Source organism: Capricornis sumatraensis, chromosome 4 (genome assembly GCF_032405125.1).
Source record: "Capricornis sumatraensis isolate serow.1 chromosome 4, serow.2, whole genome shotgun sequence".
NCBI classification, from domain to species: Eukaryota; Metazoa; Chordata; class Mammalia; order Artiodactyla; family Bovidae; genus Capricornis; species Capricornis sumatraensis.
The window spans coordinates 135,329,932-135,350,855 of NC_091072.1; the positions used below are offsets into that span (position 1 = coordinate 135,329,932).

The 20,924-nt window shown below is 39.4% G+C and overlaps 1 protein-coding gene across 1 annotated transcript in view; it reads right to left on the minus strand.

The window, feature by feature from the left end:
* Positions 1–20,924, minus strand: part of PIK3C2G (phosphatidylinositol-4-phosphate 3-kinase catalytic subunit type 2 gamma) — a 487,933-nt gene that overhangs the window by 25,733 nt on the left and 441,276 nt on the right. The window contains exon 31 of the mRNA XM_068970622.1: positions 13,876–13,970. Within this exon, the coding sequence (XP_068826723.1) occupies positions 13,876–13,970 (95 nt within the window). The remainder of the gene's footprint in view (positions 1–13,875; positions 13,971–20,924) is intronic.

The following is a 20,924-nucleotide window of genomic DNA, read 5'->3' on the forward strand; positions in this document are numbered from 1 at the left end:
CTCATTCCCCAAGAACTACACTTAGCACTTCAGTATCAAGCTGCCATAGCTCTGAACTGTCTGTGAGCATGTGTGCTTTATCTTTTTTTTTTTTTAATGTTTATTGGGGTATAGGTGATTTACAATTTTGTATTAGTTTCAGGTGTACAGCATATACAGTGAATCAGTTATATATACATACATCCATCCACTCTATCTTAAAGATTCTGTTCCCATATAGGCTGTTGCAGAGTGTTAAATAGAGTTCCCTGTGCTATACAGTAGATCCTTATTAGCTATTGTAGTTGTGTATAAGTCAGTTCAAATATTCCAGTTTATTCCTCCCCCTCTGCTTACCCCTGGTAACCATGTTTGCTTTCTATATCTGCAACTCTTATTTCTGTTTTGTAGATAAGCTCATTTGTACCCTTTGTTTTTTAGATTCAACATACAAGCAATGTCATGTGATATTTGCCTTGTCTTTAAACAGGATGCTTGGTCTTTAAGGAAAAGTGGAAGACCAGTATAGCTGAGATAGAATGAGAGAAACATAGGAGATAAAATTAGAAAAGAGATGGGAGTTGGTGATAGCAACAATGAGGATAGAAGCATCAGAAGAGTAGGAGAAATTAAATCAAGATGTACATGCCATCCTTAGAAGTTTGGCTTTAACTGTGAATGAAATGGGAAGCTATACCAGGAATTTGTGAAAAAGAAATAATTTGATCTGAACTATAATTTTAGAGGAGCATTCTCTGTGTTCTTCATGAGAATACATTTTAGAGGGACAGCAGTGAAGATAGGAATACTGTTCAGGAGCTAGTATAATCTAGATGAGAGATAATAGATTTATTCTGTGAATTTGTTAGCAAGATGCAGCCAAAGGGAATTGCTTTTTCATTTTCGTCATTTTGGCTTACTAAAGATTTCATAGGAATGCCCTGTTTTTAGATAGTGAGGGAAATGTAGTGATTTTGTATCCTGCAATTTTACTGAATTCATTTCTTAATTCTAATAACTGAGAAGTGGTCAGGGTTTTCTATATGTAATATCATGTCATCTATAAACAGGGACATTTTTACACCTTCCTTTCCAATTTGGATGCCTTTAATTTCTTTCTCTTACCTAACTGACTAAGAGTGGTGAGAGTGGGTATCCTTGTCTTGTTCTTGATTTTTGAGGAAAAGCTCTAAGATTTTTACCATTGAGTACAATGTTAGCTGCCCTTCCCCGCTCCTGTCCCTTTCATGGATCACAGCCCTGTTGTAGTGAAGGGGCTTGTGTAACTCAGTGAAGCTATGAGCTATGCCATGCAGAGCCACCCAAGATGGACAGGTCGTAGTGAAGAATTCTGACAAAATGTGGTCCACTGGAGGAAGAAATGGCAAGCCACTCTAATATTCTTGCCACGAGAACACTATGATCAATATGAAAAGGCAAAAAAGATATGATGCTGAAAATTGAGGCCCCAAGGTGGAAGGTGTCCAGTATGCTACTGGGGAAGAGCGGAGGGAAATTACTAATAGCTCTAGAAGGAATGAAGACTGAGCCAAAGCAGAAACAAGGCCCAATTGTGGATGTATCTGGTGGTGAAAGTAAAGTCCAATGATGTTAAGAACCATATTGCATAGAAATGTGGAATGTTAGGTCCATGAATCAAGGTAAATTGAATGTGGTCAAGTGGGAGATGGCAAGAGTGAATATTAACATCCTAGGACTCAGTGAACTTGAAGGGAAGGGAATGGGTGAATTTAATTCAGATGACCCTTATATCTGCTACTGTGGGTAAGAATCCCTTAGAAGAAATGGAATAGCCCTCAGTGTCAACAAAAGAGCCCAAAATGCAGTACTTGGGTGCAATCCCAAAAACCAAAGAATGAGCTCAGTTCATTTCCAAGGCAAACCATTCAAAATCACAGTAGTCCAAGTCTATGATCCAACTGAAGAAGCTGAAGTTGAATGGTTCTATGAAGACCTAAAAGGCCTTCTAGAAGTAACACCCCCCAAAGATGTCCTTTTCATCACAGGGCATTGGGATGCCAAAGTCAAGATATACCTGGAGTTATAAGTTTGGCTTTGGAGTACAAAATGAAGCAGGGCAAAGGCTAATAGTTTTGTAAACAGAATACACTAGTCACAGCAACTTCCCTTTTCCAACAATACAATAGACAACTCTACAAATGGTCAATATGGAAATCAGATTGATCATATTTTTTTGCAGCCAAAGATGGAGAGGCTCTATACAGTCAGCAAAAACAAGCTCTGGAGCTGGCTGTGGCTCAGATCATCAGCTATGTATTGCAAAATTTAGGCTTGAATTGAAGAAAGTAGGGAAAACTACTAGACCATTCAGGTATGACCTTAATTAAATTCCTTATAATTTTACATGGAGATGATGAATAGATTCAGGGAATTAGATTTGGTAGACAGAGTGCCTGAAGAACTATGGACAGAGGTTCATGACATTATACAGGAGGTGGTGGCCAAAACCATCCTAAAGGAAAAGTGATGCAAAAAGGCAAAATGATTGCCCACAGAGGCTTTACAAATAGCTGAGAAAAGAGATGCAAAAAGCAAGGGAGAAAGGGAAAGATATGCCCAACTGAATGCAGAGTTCCAGAGAATAGCAAGGAGAGATAAGAAAGGCCTTCTTACATGAACAATGAAAAGAAATAAAGGAAAGCAAGTTCTTCAAGAAAATTAGAGATACCAAGGGAACATTTCATGCAAAGATGGGCACAATAAATGACAGAAATGTTATGGACCTAATAGAAGCAGAAGATACTAAGAATTGGGAAGAATATACGAAAGAACTGTGCAAAAAAAAGTCTTAATGACCCAGATAACCACGATGGTGTGATCACTCACCTAAAGCCAGATATCCTGGAGTGTGAAGTCAAGAGGGCCTTAGTATGCATTACTAAGAGCAAAGCTAGTGGAGGTGATGGAATTCCAGTTGAGCTATTTCAAATCCTAAAAGATGATGCTGTGAAGTGCTGCACTCAATATGCCAGCAAATTTGGAAAACTCAGCAGTGGCCACAGGACTGGAAAAGGTCAGTTTTCCTTCCAACCCCAAAGAAAGGCAATGTCAAAGAATGTTCAAACTACCACACAATTGCACTCATCTCACATGCTAGCAAAGTAATGCTCAAAACTCTCCAAGCCAGGCTTCAACAGTATGTGAACCATGAACTTCCAGATGTTCAAGCTGGTTTTATAAAAGGCAGAGGAACCAGATATCAAATTGCCAGCATCTGCTGGGTCATCGTAAAAGCAAAAGAATACCGGAAAAACATCTACTTCTGTTTTATTGACTATGCCAAAGCCTCTGACTGTGTGGATCACAACAAACTGTGGAAAATTCTTAGAGATGGGAATACCAGACCACCTTTCCTGTCTCCTGAGAAATCTGTATGCAGGTCAGGAAGCAACAGTTAGAACTAGATGTGGAACAACAGACTGATTACAAATTGGGAAAGGAGTATGTCAAGGCTATGTGTTGTCACCCTACTTGTTTAACTTCTATGCAGAGTACATCATGTAAAATGCCAGGCTGGATGAAGCACAAGCTGGAATCAAGATTTCCGGGAGAAATATCAATAACCTCAGATATGCAGATGACACCACCCTTTTGGCAGAAAGCAAAGAAGATCTAAAGAGCCTCTTGATGGATGTGAAAGAGGAGAGTGAAAAAGATGGCTTAAAACCCAACATTCAGAAAATGAAGATCATGGCATCTTGTCTCATCACTTCATGGCAAATAGATGGGGAAACAATGGAAACAGTGAGAAACTTTACTTTCATGGACTCACTTTCAAGATCACTGCAGATGGTGACTGCAGCCATGAAATTAAAAGACACTTGCTCCTTGGAAGAAAAGCTATGACCAACCTAGACAGCATATTAAAAAGCAGAGACATCACGTTGCCAACAAAGGTCTGTCTAGTTAAAGCTATGGTTTTTCCAATAGTCATGTATGGATATGAGAGTTGGACTACAAAGAAAGCTGAGCACCGAAGAATTGATGCTTTTGAACTGTGGTGTTGGAGAAGACTCTTGAGAGTCCCTTGGACTGCACGGAGATCAAAACAGTCAATCCTAAAGGAAATCAACCCTGAATATTCATTGGAAGGACTGATTATAAAGCTGAAACTCCAGTACTTTGGCCACCTGTTGAAAGAGTTGACTCATTGGAAAAGACCCTGATGCCAGGAAAGATTGAGGACAGGAGGAGTAGTGGGCAACAGAAGATGAAACGGTTGGATAGCATCATCAACTCAATCGATGTGAGTTTGAGCAAACTCAAGGAGATAGTGAAGGACAGGGAGGCCTGGCCTGTTGCATCCATGAGGTTACAAAGAGTCGGACAGGACTTAGCAACTGAACTACAACATAGTTTGTTTCCTTAAGAAACAATTGGTAATCTTTGAGGGTCAATTTTTTGGTTAAAAAATCATGAAACACAGTAAGTTATATATATCTGGGCTGGGTACTCCTCACTGTCCATTGTTTTGCATCTTATTTATTCTTTGAAATGGGAAATGGATGTCATAATAGGCCAGCTCTGGACGAACAATTTTTATTCATGGAATATAAGGCAAGTATAATTGTTCGAATAATAATTATTAGAAAATTTCCCTTTAACAAGAAATTGTCATTCATTTAGATAAAGTGAATCTAGGATGGAGAAATGACAAATTCTTTTAAAGATCTAGATTTTAAAAAACTGAAAAGAATTGAGAGCAGGAGAGAAGAAAACAAGTCTAAAAATGCAAGAGTAGAGGAATCCACGAATCGCCTGTAAATGGCAGATGCAGAAATCCCAACCCATACTGACAGAGTCAATGTCCTGGAAGTTGCATCCAGGAATGTGGATTTTAAAAGCAAGAGCCCCCCGGCCCCAGAGTACAAATGCATAGTGAAACTGTAAGAATTTTTAAAAATAAGACATAAAGAAATTTAATGTGTATTAGTTCTTGTTGTGTTTGACTACTTTTCTCTCTTCTGTTGATTTCATACAGTAAGGAATTTCTGCCATTTTGTGTCTTAGGAAAGGACTAAAGAGCACTCCAGTTGAGATACATCTGACTTTACCGGTCATTACTTGCTCTTCATATGAAATGACTTATTATTCTGTTTCAGACTAAGGAGACTCTCCTAGTGAGAGCATATTCTATATCAGAGGGGAGTTTGGCATCCCTACTGATGCCATTACTGATGCTAATCAGTAATCCTCACTGATTATTTTAAGAGGCTCCCGGAATGTGATCACTCAGGAGCAGGTAGAAGAAAACAGTTTAGAAATAACACAACACTAGGGGAATCCACAAGACCAGGAGACACACAGCAATGCAAAGAGAGATCGCAGAAGTCAGCGGAAGAGAGCATTTTAATGTGGGCTACATGGGAAAACACTAGAAGGATTTAAAGACATATTTCAAATCTAAATCATTATTCTGTTTCTCGGTTATACAAACTGAACTATTATTATTATTATTATTTTCTGTATGAAATGATTATCACTCTGTTAGGGGTAGAATTCCAAAATGTTGGAATTATGCAAATATTAATACAAAAAGTTAAATAAATACAATAAAAATATACCATATTATTTTTAAAAATCTTGGTCAGTTCTAAATAACTGCACTATTTTGTCAGTCTCTGTTCACTAGGATAAATCATATTGTGTGGCTTTGAAAGGGAAAAATTTTAGCAATTTTGTTTTAGCCTGTGAATTCACAGGAGGGAAGTAGTTCTGACAGCAAAGCTTCAAAGATTTAATATAAGATAAACAATTCTTTTCATCAAACTTACTATCAAATATAACAGAACTGCAGGCAGAATAGTTCATTTTAATATTAAAATAAAATCAAGCACAACTTCTTTAGTCAGATTACTCAAGCATGTGAAAATACTGATGGCTAAAAAAATAAATAACAATTAGTTACAACTTGAAATGAGCAAAGAAAATGTGTTGAGAATTTATAGATAGATTTTTCTGTCATTTGCATTATAATGTTATCTCAGTCTTCAGATAAGCCAAAGAAATAAAGTTATCATTTAAAAGAAACTGTGAAAAATGCAAAGCGTGAGAACTTTGTTGTGATGATTTTGGGAAGGTGAGAGATTGTTAGTCGTCCACATTAGAAGTAACTTAACATTCTTTGATTTAACAAAGTATTCATTGAGCACCTATGATATATTTGACCCTGCTTTAGCCACTGGGGTTATAGCACTGATACAGGGCAGTGGAGGAAGGAAGTTTGGAAGTGCCAACCAACAGGGGTGGTTCTGCAATTTTATATATGGGAGTAGGAGAGGACCTCATGGGAAAAGGTGACAGTAAAAACAGCTGTTTAGGATATGTGAGATTGAACCATTGGGGAATTTGAACCATGGGCCTGGGGAAGAGCAGTCCAGGTATGCTGAGTAGCAGGTATAAATGTCCTGGGGCAGAAACATGCTTCAGCATTTAAGGTATAGGAAGAAAATCATTGCAGCTGGAATGGAGTGATTTAGGGAGTCTGCCTGGGAAATCCCATGGAGAGAGGAGCCTGGCAGGCTACAGTCCGTAGGGTTGTAAAAGCGTCCAACACGACTTTGGGACTGAGTACAATAGGCGTGAGGTGAAGCTGGAGAGGTCAAGGGTGGTACTTGTCTATCATTGTAAGTAGAATGAGATTCCTTCTGCAGAGGAATGTGAGAGAAGAATGATTAGGATCTGACTTTTATTCTCAAAGGAATATTTTGGATGCTAGGTTAGAAAAAGACTAAAGAGATGTAAAGCAGCAGTCCCTAACCTTTTTGGCCCCAGGGTCTGGTTTTGTGAAGGCAGTTTTTCCATGGATTAGGGGGTGGGGGGATGGTTTTGGAGTGATTCAAGAACATTACCTTTATTGTTCACTTTATTTCTATTATTATTATACCAGCTCCACTGCAGATCATCAGGCATTAGATCCTGGAGGTTGGGGGCTCCTGCTATAAAGGTAAAATCAAGGAAACCTATCGAGAGGCAACAGCAGTAATTCAAATGAGAAAAGATGATAGCTTGATCCACTGGTGGTGGTAAAAAACAAAGGAATCCTGGATTTATTTTGCAAGATGAAACGGACAGAATTTGCTGATAAATTGGGATGTAGTTTTTGAGAGCAGTCAAAAGAACTCTAAAGATTTTAACCTGAGCAACTAGTAGGATGAAGGTGTTATTTAGAGGTGAGATAAGCTGCCAAAGAAGCAGGTTTAGGGGGACAATAATCAGAAGTTTGACTGTATGTATGCTAAGTCGTGATGCTTATTGAATTTATACTAGAGTTGTTGAGTAATCAGTTGTACATATAACTGGATTTTAGGGAGACTTCCAAGTTTTATTATAAATATAGAAGGAAAAGACATGTAAAGGATATTTAAAGCTACAGGCCTGGCAATAAAAAGCAAAGAGGGACTGACTGCCTTGGTGGTCCAGTGGTTAAGACTCTGCACTTCCAATGCAAGGGGCAAGGGTTTGAACCTGGGTTGGGGAACTAAGATCCCACATCTGTGAGGTGAGGCAAGATGAGTTCCAGGGCAATGTTAAGAGATTAGGGGGCAGAGAACAACCAGGAGGAAACATGACTTCATTATTAACAACTTTTCTTTCAAGGGCATTGGCAACATACAGGCCCTAGTGGCCCTAATATGTTAGTCACTCAGTTGTGTCCGACTCTTTGTGACCCCATGGACTATAGCCTGCCAGCCTCCTCTGTCCATGGAATTCTCCAGGCAAGAATACTGAAGTGGGTGGCCATGTCCTTCTATGGGATATTCCCCACCCAGGGATTGAACCCCGGTCTCCTGTGTTGCAGGCAGATTGTTTACTGTCTGAGCCACCAGGGAATTCAAAGCAGTTTTCAAATTTTTAAAGGATTCACTTTCTCATTTTCCATTTACTCATAACTTGATCCAAATCTTAAACTCTTACCCTTACTCACTCCCTTCCTTTATGCTTTCATCACACTCATTTTGAATATACTTATTGGTAGTACAACTTGATCAGAGTATAAAATGCATTTTTGAAAACTGTCAAAAGTAATTTCAAAGGAGGCAAGAATATACAATGGAGAAAAGACAATCTCTTTAACAAGTGGTGCTGTGAAAACTGGTCAACCATTTGTCAAAGAATGAAACTAGAACACTTTCTAACACCATACACAAAAATAAACTCAAAATGGATTAAAGATCTAAATGTAAGACCAGAAACTATAAAACTCCTAGAGGAGAACATAGGCAAAACACTCTCTGTCATAAATCACAGCAGGATCCTCTATGATCCACCTCCCAGAATATTGGAAATAAAAGCAAAAATAAACAAATGGGATCTAATTAAAATTAAAAGCTTCTGCACAACAAAGGAAACTATAAGCAAGGTGAAAAGACAGCCTTCAGAATGGGAGAAAATAACAGCAAATGAAACAACTGACAAAGAACTAATCTCAAAAATATACAAGCAACTCCTGCAGCACAATTCCAGAAAAATAAACGACCCAATCAAAAATGGGCCAAAGAACTAAACAGACTTTTCTCAAAAGAAGACATACAGATGGCTAACAAACACATGAAAAGATGCTCAACATCACTCATTATCAGAGAAATGCAAATCAAGACCACAATGAGGTACCATTTCACACCAGTCAGAGGGCTGCGATCCAAAAGTCTACAAGCAATAAATACTGGAGAGGGTGTGGAGAAAAAAGGGAACCTTCTTACACTGTTGGTGGGAATGCAAACTAGTACAGCCACTATGGAGAACAGTGTGGAGATTCCTTAAAAAACTGGAAATTGAACTACCTTATGACCCAGCAATCCCACTGCTGGGCATACACACCGAGGAAACCAGAATTGAAAGAGACACATGTACCCCAATGTTCATCACAGCACTGTTTATAATAGCCAGGACATGGAAGCAACCTGGATGTCCATCAGCAGATGAATGGATAAGAAAGCTGTGGTACATATACACAATGGAGTATTACTCAGCCATTAAAAAGAATACATTTGAATCTGTTCTTATGGGGTGGATGAAACTGGAGCCTATTATACAGAGTGAAGTAAGCCAGAAAGTAAAACACCAATACAGTATACTAACACATATATATGGAATTTAGAAAGATGGTAATGATAACCCTGTATGCGAGACAGCAAAAGAGACACAGATGTAAAGAACAGACTTTTGGACTCTGTGGGAGAGGGAGAGGGTGGGATGATTTGGGAGAATGGCATTGAAACATGTATCAGTTCAGTTCAGTTCAGTGGCTCAGTCGTGTCAGACTCTTTGCGACCCCATGAACTGCAGCATGCCAGGCCTCCCTGTCCATCACCAACTCCCACAGTTCACTCAGACTCACGTCCATCGAGTCCGTGATGCCATCCAGCCATCTCATCCTCTGTCGTCCCCCTTCTCCTCCTGCCCCCAATCCCTTCCAGCATCAAAGTCTTTTCCAATGAGTCAACTCTTCACATGAGGTAGCCAAAGTACTGGAGTTTCAGCTTTAGCATCATTCCTTCCAAAGAAATCCCAGGGCTGATCTCCTTCAGAATGGACTGGTTGGATCTCCTTGCAGTCCAAGGGACTCTCAGGAGTCTTCTCCAACATCACAGTTCAAAAGCATAAATTCTTCCGCGCTCAGCCTTCTTCACAGTCCAACTCTCACATCCATACATGACCACTGGAAAAACCATAGCCTTGACTAGACGGACCTTAGTCGGCAAAGTAATGTCTCTGCTTTTGAATATGCTATCTAGGTTGGTCATAACTTTTTTCCAAGGAGTAAGCATCTTTTAATTTCATGGCTGCAGTCACCATCTGCAGTGATTTTGGAGCATGCATACTATCATGTAAGAAATGTATCGCCAGTCTAGGTTCGATATAGGATACAGGATGCTTGGGGCTGGTGCACTGGGATAAGCCAGAGAGATGATATGGGGAGAGAGGTGGCGGGGGGGGGTGGGGGGGCGTGGTTCAGGATTGGGAACTCATGTACACCCATGGCGGATTCATGTCAATGTATGGCAAAACCAATACAGTATTGTAAAGTAAAATAATAAATAAATAAGAAAAACTAAAAAAAAAAAGTAATTTGGGGATTTCGCTGATGAATAAAATGAGTGATCAGGTTGGTTAATACTGTTTTTGATCAAACATTAGGCATGACTGTTGAATATTATCAGCAAGTTTATTGTGTGGTTTATCTGCAGATCTAAAGGCAATGTCGATAGGCATGTTTTAAAATGTTTTCAGCAATGACATTACTGAAATATATGTATAGTTTCCAAGAGGACTATTTTCAATTGCCCATTATATGTCATATATATATATATATATATATATATATATATATATATATACATACATAAATTCTGTTAAATTGATTAACACTATTTCTTAAATACTATTTCTTTATCATGTGTATTTATATAGATTCTTAAAGTCCATGAACACACATATCTCTATAAATAATATCTAACTTAATCTTCATTTCCCAGCCTAAGATTGTCTTCAGTTCAGTTCAGTCGCTCAGTTGTGTCTGACTCTGCGACCCCATGAATCGCAGCACGCCAAGCCTCCCTGTCCATCACCATCTCCCGGAGTTCACTCAGACTCACATCCATCAAGTCCGTGATGCCATCCAGCCATCTCATCCTCTGTCATCCCCTTCTTCTCCTGCCCCCAATCCCTCCCAGCATCAGAGTCTTTTCCAATGAGTCAACTCTTCGCATCAGGTGGCCAAAGTACTGGAGTTTCAGCTTTAGCATCATTCCTTCCAGTGAACACCCAGGACTGGTCTCCTTCAGAATGGACTGGTTGGATCTCCTTGCAGTCCAAGGGACTCTCAGGAGTCTTCTCCAATACCACAGTTCAAAAGCATCAGTTCTTTGGCGCTCAGCTTTCTTCACAGTCCAACTCTCACATCCATACTTGACTACTGGAAAAACCATAGCCTTGACTAGACGGACCTTTGTTGGCAAAGTAATGTCTCTGCTTGTAAATATGCTATCTAGGTTGGTCATAACCCTCCGTCCAAGGAGTAAGCGTCTTTTAATTTCATGGCTGCAATCACCATCTGCCGTGATTTTGGATCCCCCAAAAATAAAGTCTAATGACACTGTTTTCACTGTTTCCCCATCTATTTCCCATGAAGTGAAGGGACCAGATGCCATGATCTTCGTTTTCTGAATGTTGAGCTTTAAGCCATCTTTTTCACTCTCCTCTTTCACTTTCATCAAGAGGCTTTTTATCTCCTCTTCACTTTCTGCCATAAGGGTGCTGTCATCTGCATATCTGAGGTTATTGATATTTCTCCCAGCAATCTTGATTCCATCCTGTGCTTCTTCCAGCCCAGCGTTTCTCATGATGTGCTCTGCATATAAGTTAAATAAGCTAAAGCAATTGAAAATAATTATTTTTAGTGAGTAAAAGTTCTACAAAGCACATTTAATAATATTTGCCCAGTGCTTATAAAAATTGCTGATTGCAAACAACACAGATTTACAGACAGGTATCTTTGGATGTCTGGCTAAAACTAAATTTATAAAAGATGTATTCCCTGAAAATTATGCCAAATATTTTTCAGTGAACAAATATTTATCAAGTGGTAGTATGTTCCAGATGCACATCGTGTTAAGAAGTTTGCTCCTTTAAGTCCTTCCAAGTGCATCCTTAGAGATTTATATGCACAAAGAGAGAGCCGAAGTAGTGCTTCTGACTTTTGCCATGTCAGTGGATTCTCCAGGGAGTTTTGCCATGTGGAGGACCCGTTTTGCTAGGTTAGTGGAAGACCAGAGAAGCTAGTGAGGCTTAGTGTTACCCAATTAAATGTGACTCAGATGTTTAACCAATTAAAGGTGACTCAGATATTCAAGCTGGATTTAGAAAAGTTGGAGGAACCAGAGATCAAATTGTCAGCATCTTGTTGGATCATAGAAAAGGCAAGAGAGTTCCAGAAAAACATCTACTTCTGCTTCATTGACTATGCTAAAGCTTTTGATTGTGTGGATCACAACAAACTGTGGAAAATTCTTAGAGATGGGAATACCAGATCACCTGACCTGCCTCCTGAGAAACCTGTAGGCAGATTAAGAAGCAACAGTTAGAACCGGACATGAAACAAGGGACTGATTCCAAACTGGGAAAGGAGTATGTCAAAGTTGCATATTGTCATCTTGCTTGTTTAACTTCTATGCAGAGTACATCATGAGAAATGCCATGCTGGGATGAAGCACAAGCTGGAATCAAGATTGCAGGGAGAAATATCAATAACCTCAGATATGCAGATGACATCACCCTTATGGCAGAAAGTGAAGAGGAACTAAAGAGCCTCTTGATGAAAGTGAAAGAAGAGAGTGAAAAAGTTGGCTTAAAGCTCAACATTCAGAAAACTAAGATCATGGCATCTGGTCCCATCACTCCGTGGCAAATAGATGGGGAAACAATGGAAACAATGAGAAACTATTTTCTTGGGCTCCAAAATCACTGCAGATGGTTACTGCAGCCATGAAATTAAAAGGTGATGGCTCCTTGGAAGAAAAGCTATCACAAACCTAGACAGCATATTAAAAAGCAGAGACGTTACTTTGACAACAAAGGTCCATCTAGACAAATCAAGGTTTTTCCAGTAGTCATGTATGGATGTGAGAGTTGGATAATAAAGAAAGCTGAGTGCTAAAGAATTGATGCTTTTGAACTATGGTATTGGAGAAGACTCTTGAGAGTCCCTTGAACTGCAAGGAGATCTAACCAGTCAATCCTAAAGGAAGTCAGTCCTGAATATTCATTGGAAGGATTGATGCTAAATCTCCAATCCTTTGGCCACTTGATGCGAAGAACTGACTCACTGGAAAAAACCCTGGTGCTGGGAAAGACTGAAGGCAGGAGGAAAAGGGGATGACAGAGGGTGAGTTGGTTGGATGGCATCACCGACTCAGTGGACATGAGTTTGAGCAAGCTCCGGGAGTTGGCGATGGACCGGGAAGATTGGCGTGCTGCGGTCCATGGGGTTGCAAAGAGCCAGGCACGACTGAGAGACTAACTGTGACACAGAAGGCTCTTCTCTTAATGGCATGATCCAATTGCCATCTTTGGACAAGGAAATGGCAACCCACTCCAGTATTCTTGCCTGGAGAATCCCGTGGACAGAGGAGCCTGGTGGGCTGCTGTCCATGGGGTTGTACAGTTGGATACGACTGAAGCGACTTAGCAGCAGCAATTGCCATCCTGGTCTCTCTGACTTGACCCATCTTCGGGGAGTAATGGGGTATAATAGAGCAGTTTTTGGTTTTCCTTAGAGGCTAACTACCATTCTTGGTTCTGGGGATGCAAAGATGGGGGGTCTTTGTTATTAGAAAAATTATCACTTTTTGAGGGAAGAAAAACATCTTTGAGCAATTATATCAGAATACGATAAGTGTTCAAAGTACTAAATGGAAATCTGTGAGAAAATTACTTCTCTGGCTTCACAGAGAAGGTGTTGGCACTGTTCAAAGAGATGAGTCAGCCTTCCATGAAGGTTAGCTTGATGAGACAGACATAAACTGTTGGGACGTAGCTTTTTTTTTCTTTCTTTCTTTTGGTTCTCAATACTCTAGCTATGCTGGCCTTGACTTGTGCTGATAGTTCACTTTGAATAAAGTCTGACTTTCATTCTAGGACTTTACCTGTGAGATATGTTATAGCCTTTCCAGCAAGGATCACCATTATACTGTACACTGAACATACTGAATACTGTAATTGGCTCATTGTTCCTCACTAATACCTGGTGGCTGGCCCCATCCCTCTCACAAGTGTTGACATTAATTGCTTAAAGGAAGAAAGTGATTTTTAAATGTAGGTTTACATGTTTCTTATTAGGTCAGAGAAACTCACGATGTTTTTCATGTGCTTCACAAGTATGGTCAGCTTCGCGTCTTTGTAGGATATGACTAACTGCACTTTAGGCTTCTTGTCAGCAAACTTCTCACCTGATGAGAGAGTAGAATTTCAGTGAGTTAAATTGGAAGTGGCTGATCATGGGATGGGGGCTTCCCAGGTGGCTCAGTGGTAACGAATCCGCCTGCTTATGCAGGAGACTCCGGTTTGATCCCTGGGTGGGGAAGATCTTCTGGAAGAGGAAATGGGAACCCACTCCAGTATTCTAGCCTGGGACATCTCATGTACAGAGGAGCCTGATGATCTACAGTCCACGGGGCTGCAAAGAGTTGGACGTGACTGAGCATGACCACGTGATACGCTGAACATTCAAAGACTGAAACTAAAATATACTCCATATATTTACCTCATCTCTTCCTTTCCAGTTCCACGGCACCTAGTTCAGATGCATATGGATCTTTTGCCCAAATTGCTAGAACACTCTCTTTCCCATCCCCAGAACCCAAATGTAACCCATACTGTACACAATTACCAGTATAATCTTCCTAGGGCAACTTTTATAAAATTACCCTTTCAATCAAAATGCTGTTCATAGCTTTCCATTGCTTATGAAAAAAATTCTGAATTTCTTGGCTTCATATTATTGCTTCTTATTGAATCTGTGTTTGTTTTAGTTCCCATTAATATTATTTCATACTGCAGTCCATATGCTCAGTTCTACAGACATGCTCTGCTATTTCCTTCCAGACATCGCTCATATTATTCCCTTTATTTGAAATGATCTCTTTCCACTATTTCTGGCTGTTGAATTTTTACCTTTCTACAAAGCCAAATTAAAATGCAAAATAGTTTCTGTGGTCACCTCCCTCAGAACTTCACTAGCACAGCCCTTAATTATCACTTATTATTTATATCTTAATTATTACCTTACCTGTCTCAATTTGCTTAGTGGATTACAATCTCCCTTAAGGCTTACTTTTTTCCCTCTTTCCCCAAAGGATATGTAAATCAGTGCTTGCTCCATAATGTTGCACTAAACGTCTATTTAATGACAAAAGTAAACCTCAATTTTCTTTTCAAGTTATATAATAGCATTCCAACATTAAAATGAAGGCTTTAGTTTTTTAATTAAAAATTTCTGGTTTATAGCCCAAGGATTAAACATAATTCACAGTTTTCTAATATTTCCCTTGGTAATCACTGGTTGTATGTTCTCTGAGGGAATTCAGAGAGAAGAAATTTATTAATAATAAGAAATTTGGCAATGTCTTGTTGTGGGCTCATTGGGATCTAGGTTATTTTCTGATAGTCAATCTTAGCTTTCTAGCCCTAACGTTTGAATATTAAAGCTGAGTGGTATGTTTCCTCTCCCAAAGTCTTTTACATGTTTATTAGAATTGCTTACACATTGTAAAGAGGTAATATTAATTATTAATAGTTTTCATGTTAATGTGGATTATTGACATTGAAATAATTAAAATTGACATTGAGTGTTTCTTCCCACGAAAATGATAATTATGTAGATAAATAAAGAATTCTTCCTAAGAATATCTTGATTACAGTGATAGAGTGATACTGTGAGTCTGAGATACTATGAGGTAATTCTGACTGTATTACCTAGGTAAACTGCATTTCATAATTAAAAAATGTAGTTGAACTTTTGGTATGAGGACACTAAAAATGCTGATACTTTCTGATGAACAGTGAACATTATTTTTGAATTAAAGAGTGAAAGGATTATTAGACACATTAATTAGAAACTTAATGTGTTGAATTAGAGGAGCATTAATTCAAAGATAGGAGATTAGCATAAATTTATGGATGAGTGTCTAAATGATAACCTTACAACTGTTACTTGAATTGACAAGAGGATCAGTTCGGTTCAGTTCAGTTGCTCAGTCATGTCCGACTCTGCAACCCCATGGACTGCAGCATGCCAGGTTTTCCTGTCCATCACCAACTCCCGGAATGTACTCAAATTTATGTCCATCGAGTTGGTGATGCCATCCAACCATTTCATGCAAGATTAGTAACTAGAGTATCCATTGAAACACATCAGAGTTTAGAACCCACCGGAAATGCCAGCCACTAGGGAAGTCACCAACTCAACAGACATGAGTTTGAGCGAACCCAAGAAGATAGTGAAGGACGGGGAAGCCTGGCGTGCAGTAGTCCGTGGGGCTGCAGAGTCAGATACAACTTAGTGACTAAACTGCAACACAGGAAGTCTTTGTAGTCAATGTAATAATAGTAGAGGTGCTTAGTATTTCTAGAATTCTTGTCATATGCCAACGTTGGGCTCAGAGTTTTACGTACAAAACTCACTAAATCCTCACAGCAAATCTATAAAGTTTGTGTTTACTTCCATTTTACACATGAGGAAATTGAAGTGTTTAGTCCAAGCTTATGCAGAAAATTAATGGTACCAGGTCAAATGATCTCTACAGCCTGTTTTTGAATACCACGTGGTAAAGGGTAGATGAAGAGTCTGTAACCTAAGGGGAAAGACTTTAAATGAAGAGCCCAGAGAGGGAGGTACTTTTTTGTTTTCTGTTTTTGTTTTTTGACTACAGGGCATACGAGATCTTAGTTCCCCTACCAGGGATCGAACTTGGGCCCCTGGCATTGGAAGCTCAGAGTCCTAACCACTGGACCATCAGGAATCCTGAGGGAAACTTGAGAATAGCTTCAGATAGACAAGAAGATGCTAGAGCATTTTGATTTTTCTGCTTCAAGTTATTCTGGGGGAATCTCATCATGCTTAATCTAACCATTTATAGTAACCCCAAGAACTGTTAAAATAATGTTGATCCAAAGAATGACCATGTTGAAATGCTTGAATGCATGCCATACAGCAGATAATACAGGGCTTATTATGCATAATGTGTCCATTAATGTTAAAAAGTGGCATTTCAAAATTTAACTTCCTTTCAGCTGATAATATATTCATATGATTCAAAAGTGAAAATGCATTTTCAAAGAACACAGTAAAAAGTCTTCCTCACATTCCTAATACCTATCCAGCCACTTCTCCAATTATTATTTTATTAGTTTTGCAAATATTCCTCCAGAGGGACACATATTCTTCCAGAATTTCTCCACTTAAGTAAATATGAATAAGTATTTTTATTCTTCCCCCTTTTCCTCAAAAAGAATAGCATCTTTACTATTCTGCACAACCGTCTTGGAGATATTTTCATATCAATAATACAAAACTTCTTTATTTTTAAATATACTTTCAGAATATTCCATCATGAGGAAATACCATAATTTATTTAACAATTTACCCACTGATGGGCAAGTCGGTTGTTTCCAATGCTTTCCAGCTGTTACAAACCATGCCGCATTAAATAGCTTTGTATGTGTATCATTTTGTACCCCTGTACAAGTGTTAAAGGATAAATTTCAACAGCAGAATTTTGGGGTCAACAGGTATTGGCATTTGTAATTTTGGTAAATATTGCCAAACTGTCTTCCATGAAGGTTGTACCAATTTGCATTACCACCAACAGTGTATGAGTGCTTGCTGATTCATAACCAAGCTTGTTAATTAAATTTTTGAATTTTTGCTGATCTGATGAGTTAAAACAGGATCAGTGTAGCTGTAATTTGCATTTTTCTTATGAGTGACATTGAGGATTCTTTCATTTCGTTAAGAGCCACTTGCATTTTGTTTTTGTTTTCTGAAGGTTTGGATTTATTTATTTACTTATTATGATATTCTTTACACTTTTATATTTGGTCATTTTTTAAAACCAATTCATAGGAGATGGTAACATGTTAAATACTTGCAAATATTTCACCCATTTTGTCACTTAACTTCACTTTTTTGAACTTTGCTACAGTGTTTTATATCATGCGGAATTGTTATGGCTTCTGAATTTATTGTTGTTCAGTTGCTCAGTTGTGTCTGACTCTTTTTGACCTCATGGACTGCAGCACACTAGGATTCCTGTCCTTCACCATCTTCCGGAGCTTGCTCAAATCATGTCCATTGAGTTGGTGATGCCATCCAACCATCTCGTCCTCTATCATCCCCTTCTCCTCCTGCCTTCAATCTTTCCTCACATCAGGATCTTTTCCAATGAGTCGGCTCTTTGTATCAAAGTAATGGAGCTTCAGCTTCAGCATCAGTCCTTCCAATGAATATCCAGAATTGATTTCCTTCAGGATTGTCTGGTTTGATCTTCATGCAGTCCAAGGGACTTTTATGAATCTTCTCCAACAGCACAGTTCTAAAGCATTGATTCACTGGTGCTCAGCTGTCATAATTATAGTAGCTCATCCCAAGATTAAAAAGAATTTTTCCGTGTTTTCTTTGTCATATATATGATTTCATTATTTACATTTAAAGTCTTTCATTCACTTGGTATTTATCGTGGCATATAGTATGAAGTATACTATGCCAACATTCTTTGTTTTCTCTTACTGGTTTGGGCACCTATTAAATTCCTGAATATATTTGACTCTATTTATGGACATTCTATTATGTTTTACTTGCTCCTCTACTTATGTACTGATGTCACACCATTTTAATTATTGAGACTTTGTAATGTGTTTTTATATCAGATAAGGCAAACTCACCTCTTTGTTTTGCTAAGTTTTCCTGATTTTTCCTTGTTTATTTTTGTTTATAAACTGTAGAATTAGCTCATGTTGTTAAAAATAAATCTGGAGATCAATCAAGATGGTGGGGTAAAGGGATGTAGAGCTTACCTCCCCTCAAGAACATATCAGAAAATACATCTAATATGGAATAAATTTCACTAGAAATTGGCAGAAGGACTCCTATACAATCAAGGCTATAAGAAAGATATACATGTAATCAGGTAGGAAGTAAAGAAAAGAGATTGAGTTGGGATCTTTGCTCCTGGGAGAGACTCAGAGGAAAAGGGAGAATTAATTGTCAGACACCTGCCCTGGGGAGTGAGCAGTGAGAGCTATGGATTGGGCACCCCAGTCCTGGAAGAAGCGCCCCCTTGGCTGGCTGGGGGACCATTGGAACTAACAGGGGAGCTGTGAGAAGCCTGGATTCTGCTCCTGAGGAGCACATGCACACTGGCTTGCCCCCAGGACGGGCAGAAGGAGGTGGTCAAGTGGCTGCTCGGTTTCCCACAGCCACCTTGGTGCGTGTCCCAGACCCAGTCGAATGAATATTCCAGCCCCATTCACTCTTTACATCACCATGTGGTGTTGGATCTAGGGCGGCTACTACTGAGCAGAAGACATAACTCAGGGATCCAGAGACTACCCAGACCCAGGGCAAGTCTGGTGGGGTGGCAGTGGTCATGGCTGGTGCCTTCTCAAGCTGTGCATCAGAAGCAGCCCAGAGCTCTGAGAGCAGCCCTTGCACCCCAGCTCACACCCCAGTACATGCTGAGTGTCCGTGTGGGGCCCTGCCTGCCCTGTGGTGTGCCTCCACAGTGCAAAGGAGTTTGGTGGCGGCTGGGGGGCAGTGACTGACTGTGAAGGATGAGGAATACTTGGACCTCAGGCTGCAACTGAGCTAAGGGACACACTTGCAGGTGCGTGCATGGGCAGTGCGGCGCAGAAAGCTTGGACCTCTGTTATGGCTGACACAAGCTGGTAGTTGCATGGGCCTGCTTGCTTCAACAGTCGCCAACACTGGGGCATAGGTTCCAGTGTGAGGGTAGGGGAAAACCCACACTTAAAGGCACCTGTGGTTTTTCCTTGGTAGTTAAATGGTAAAGAATCCACCTGCTAATACAGCAGACATGGGTTTGATCTCTGATCCAGGAAGATCCCACATGCCTCAGAGCAACTAAGCCTGTGCACCACAACTACTGAGCCTGTGTGCTGCAACTACTGAGGCCCTTACACCCTAAAACCTGTGCTCCACAAGAGAAGCCACTGCAAAGAGAAGCCCACCTACCGCAACAAGAGTAACCCTGCTTGCTGTGCCTAGAGAAAAGCCTGAGCAGCAAGGAAGACCCAGCAAAGCCAAAAATAAATAAATAAGTAAAACTATTTTAAAAAGGAACTTGCCGTTTTTTAGCACTTAACTCCAGCTCCAGCCCTTCCATTTCCAGTTTTACTCCCTACCAAGGGGATAGCTGTCATCACACCCTGACTAAGATGTGATTTGCACCCATGTCAAATCCAGCTCTCCCATTAAATCACTGAGTGTGTGCAGTCTGAATAGGGATGTTCTCACATAAGAACACCCCTTCAAGACTGCAACAGGCAACTGTTTCACACTAAATTCATGGAGTAAGAGAAAGTTAAGCAAAATGAAAAGACAGAAGAAATGCTCTCAGTTGAAAGAGCCAGAGAAAGCCCTTGAAAAAGCAGATAATGAAACGGAAATAAAGAATGAAAGCACTGGCAGTCAAAATGTTAACTGAATTAGGGTAAAGAATAGATGAACACAGTGAAAAATTTACAAAGAACTAGAAAATATAAAAAAGACTCAATCAGAAATGAAGAATTCAATAGCCTAAATAAAAAACACAGTAGAAGGAGTGAATAGCAGATTGATACAGAAGAAAGCATGAGTGATCAATGAAACCAAGAGTTAGTTTTTTGAAAAGATAAAATTGATAAACATTTATCCAGGCTCACCAAGAAGAAAAGAGAGGACCCAAATAAAATAAGAACTGAAAGAGGAGATACTGTAGAGATACATACTGATACCATAGAGATACAAAAAAAAAAAAAATCATAAAATACTACCATGAGTCAGATGCCAATTAATTGGATAACCTAAGAGAAATGGACAGATTTCTAGACACACACAGTATGTCGAGATTGAGTCAAGAAAAATAGATAATTTGAACAAACCAATCACCAGTGGTGAAACTGCATTTGTAATTTAAAAACTCCCAGCAAACAAAAGTCCAAGACTGGATGACTACACAGGGGAATTTTACAAAACATATAAAGAAGGACTAATGCCTATCTTTCTCAAACTATTCCAAAAAATTGAAGAGGACAGAAACTCCCAAGTTTATTCTACTAGGCCACCCTGATACCAAAACCGGCCAAAGGCACTACAATAAAAGAAAATTATAGGCTAATTTCTTCGA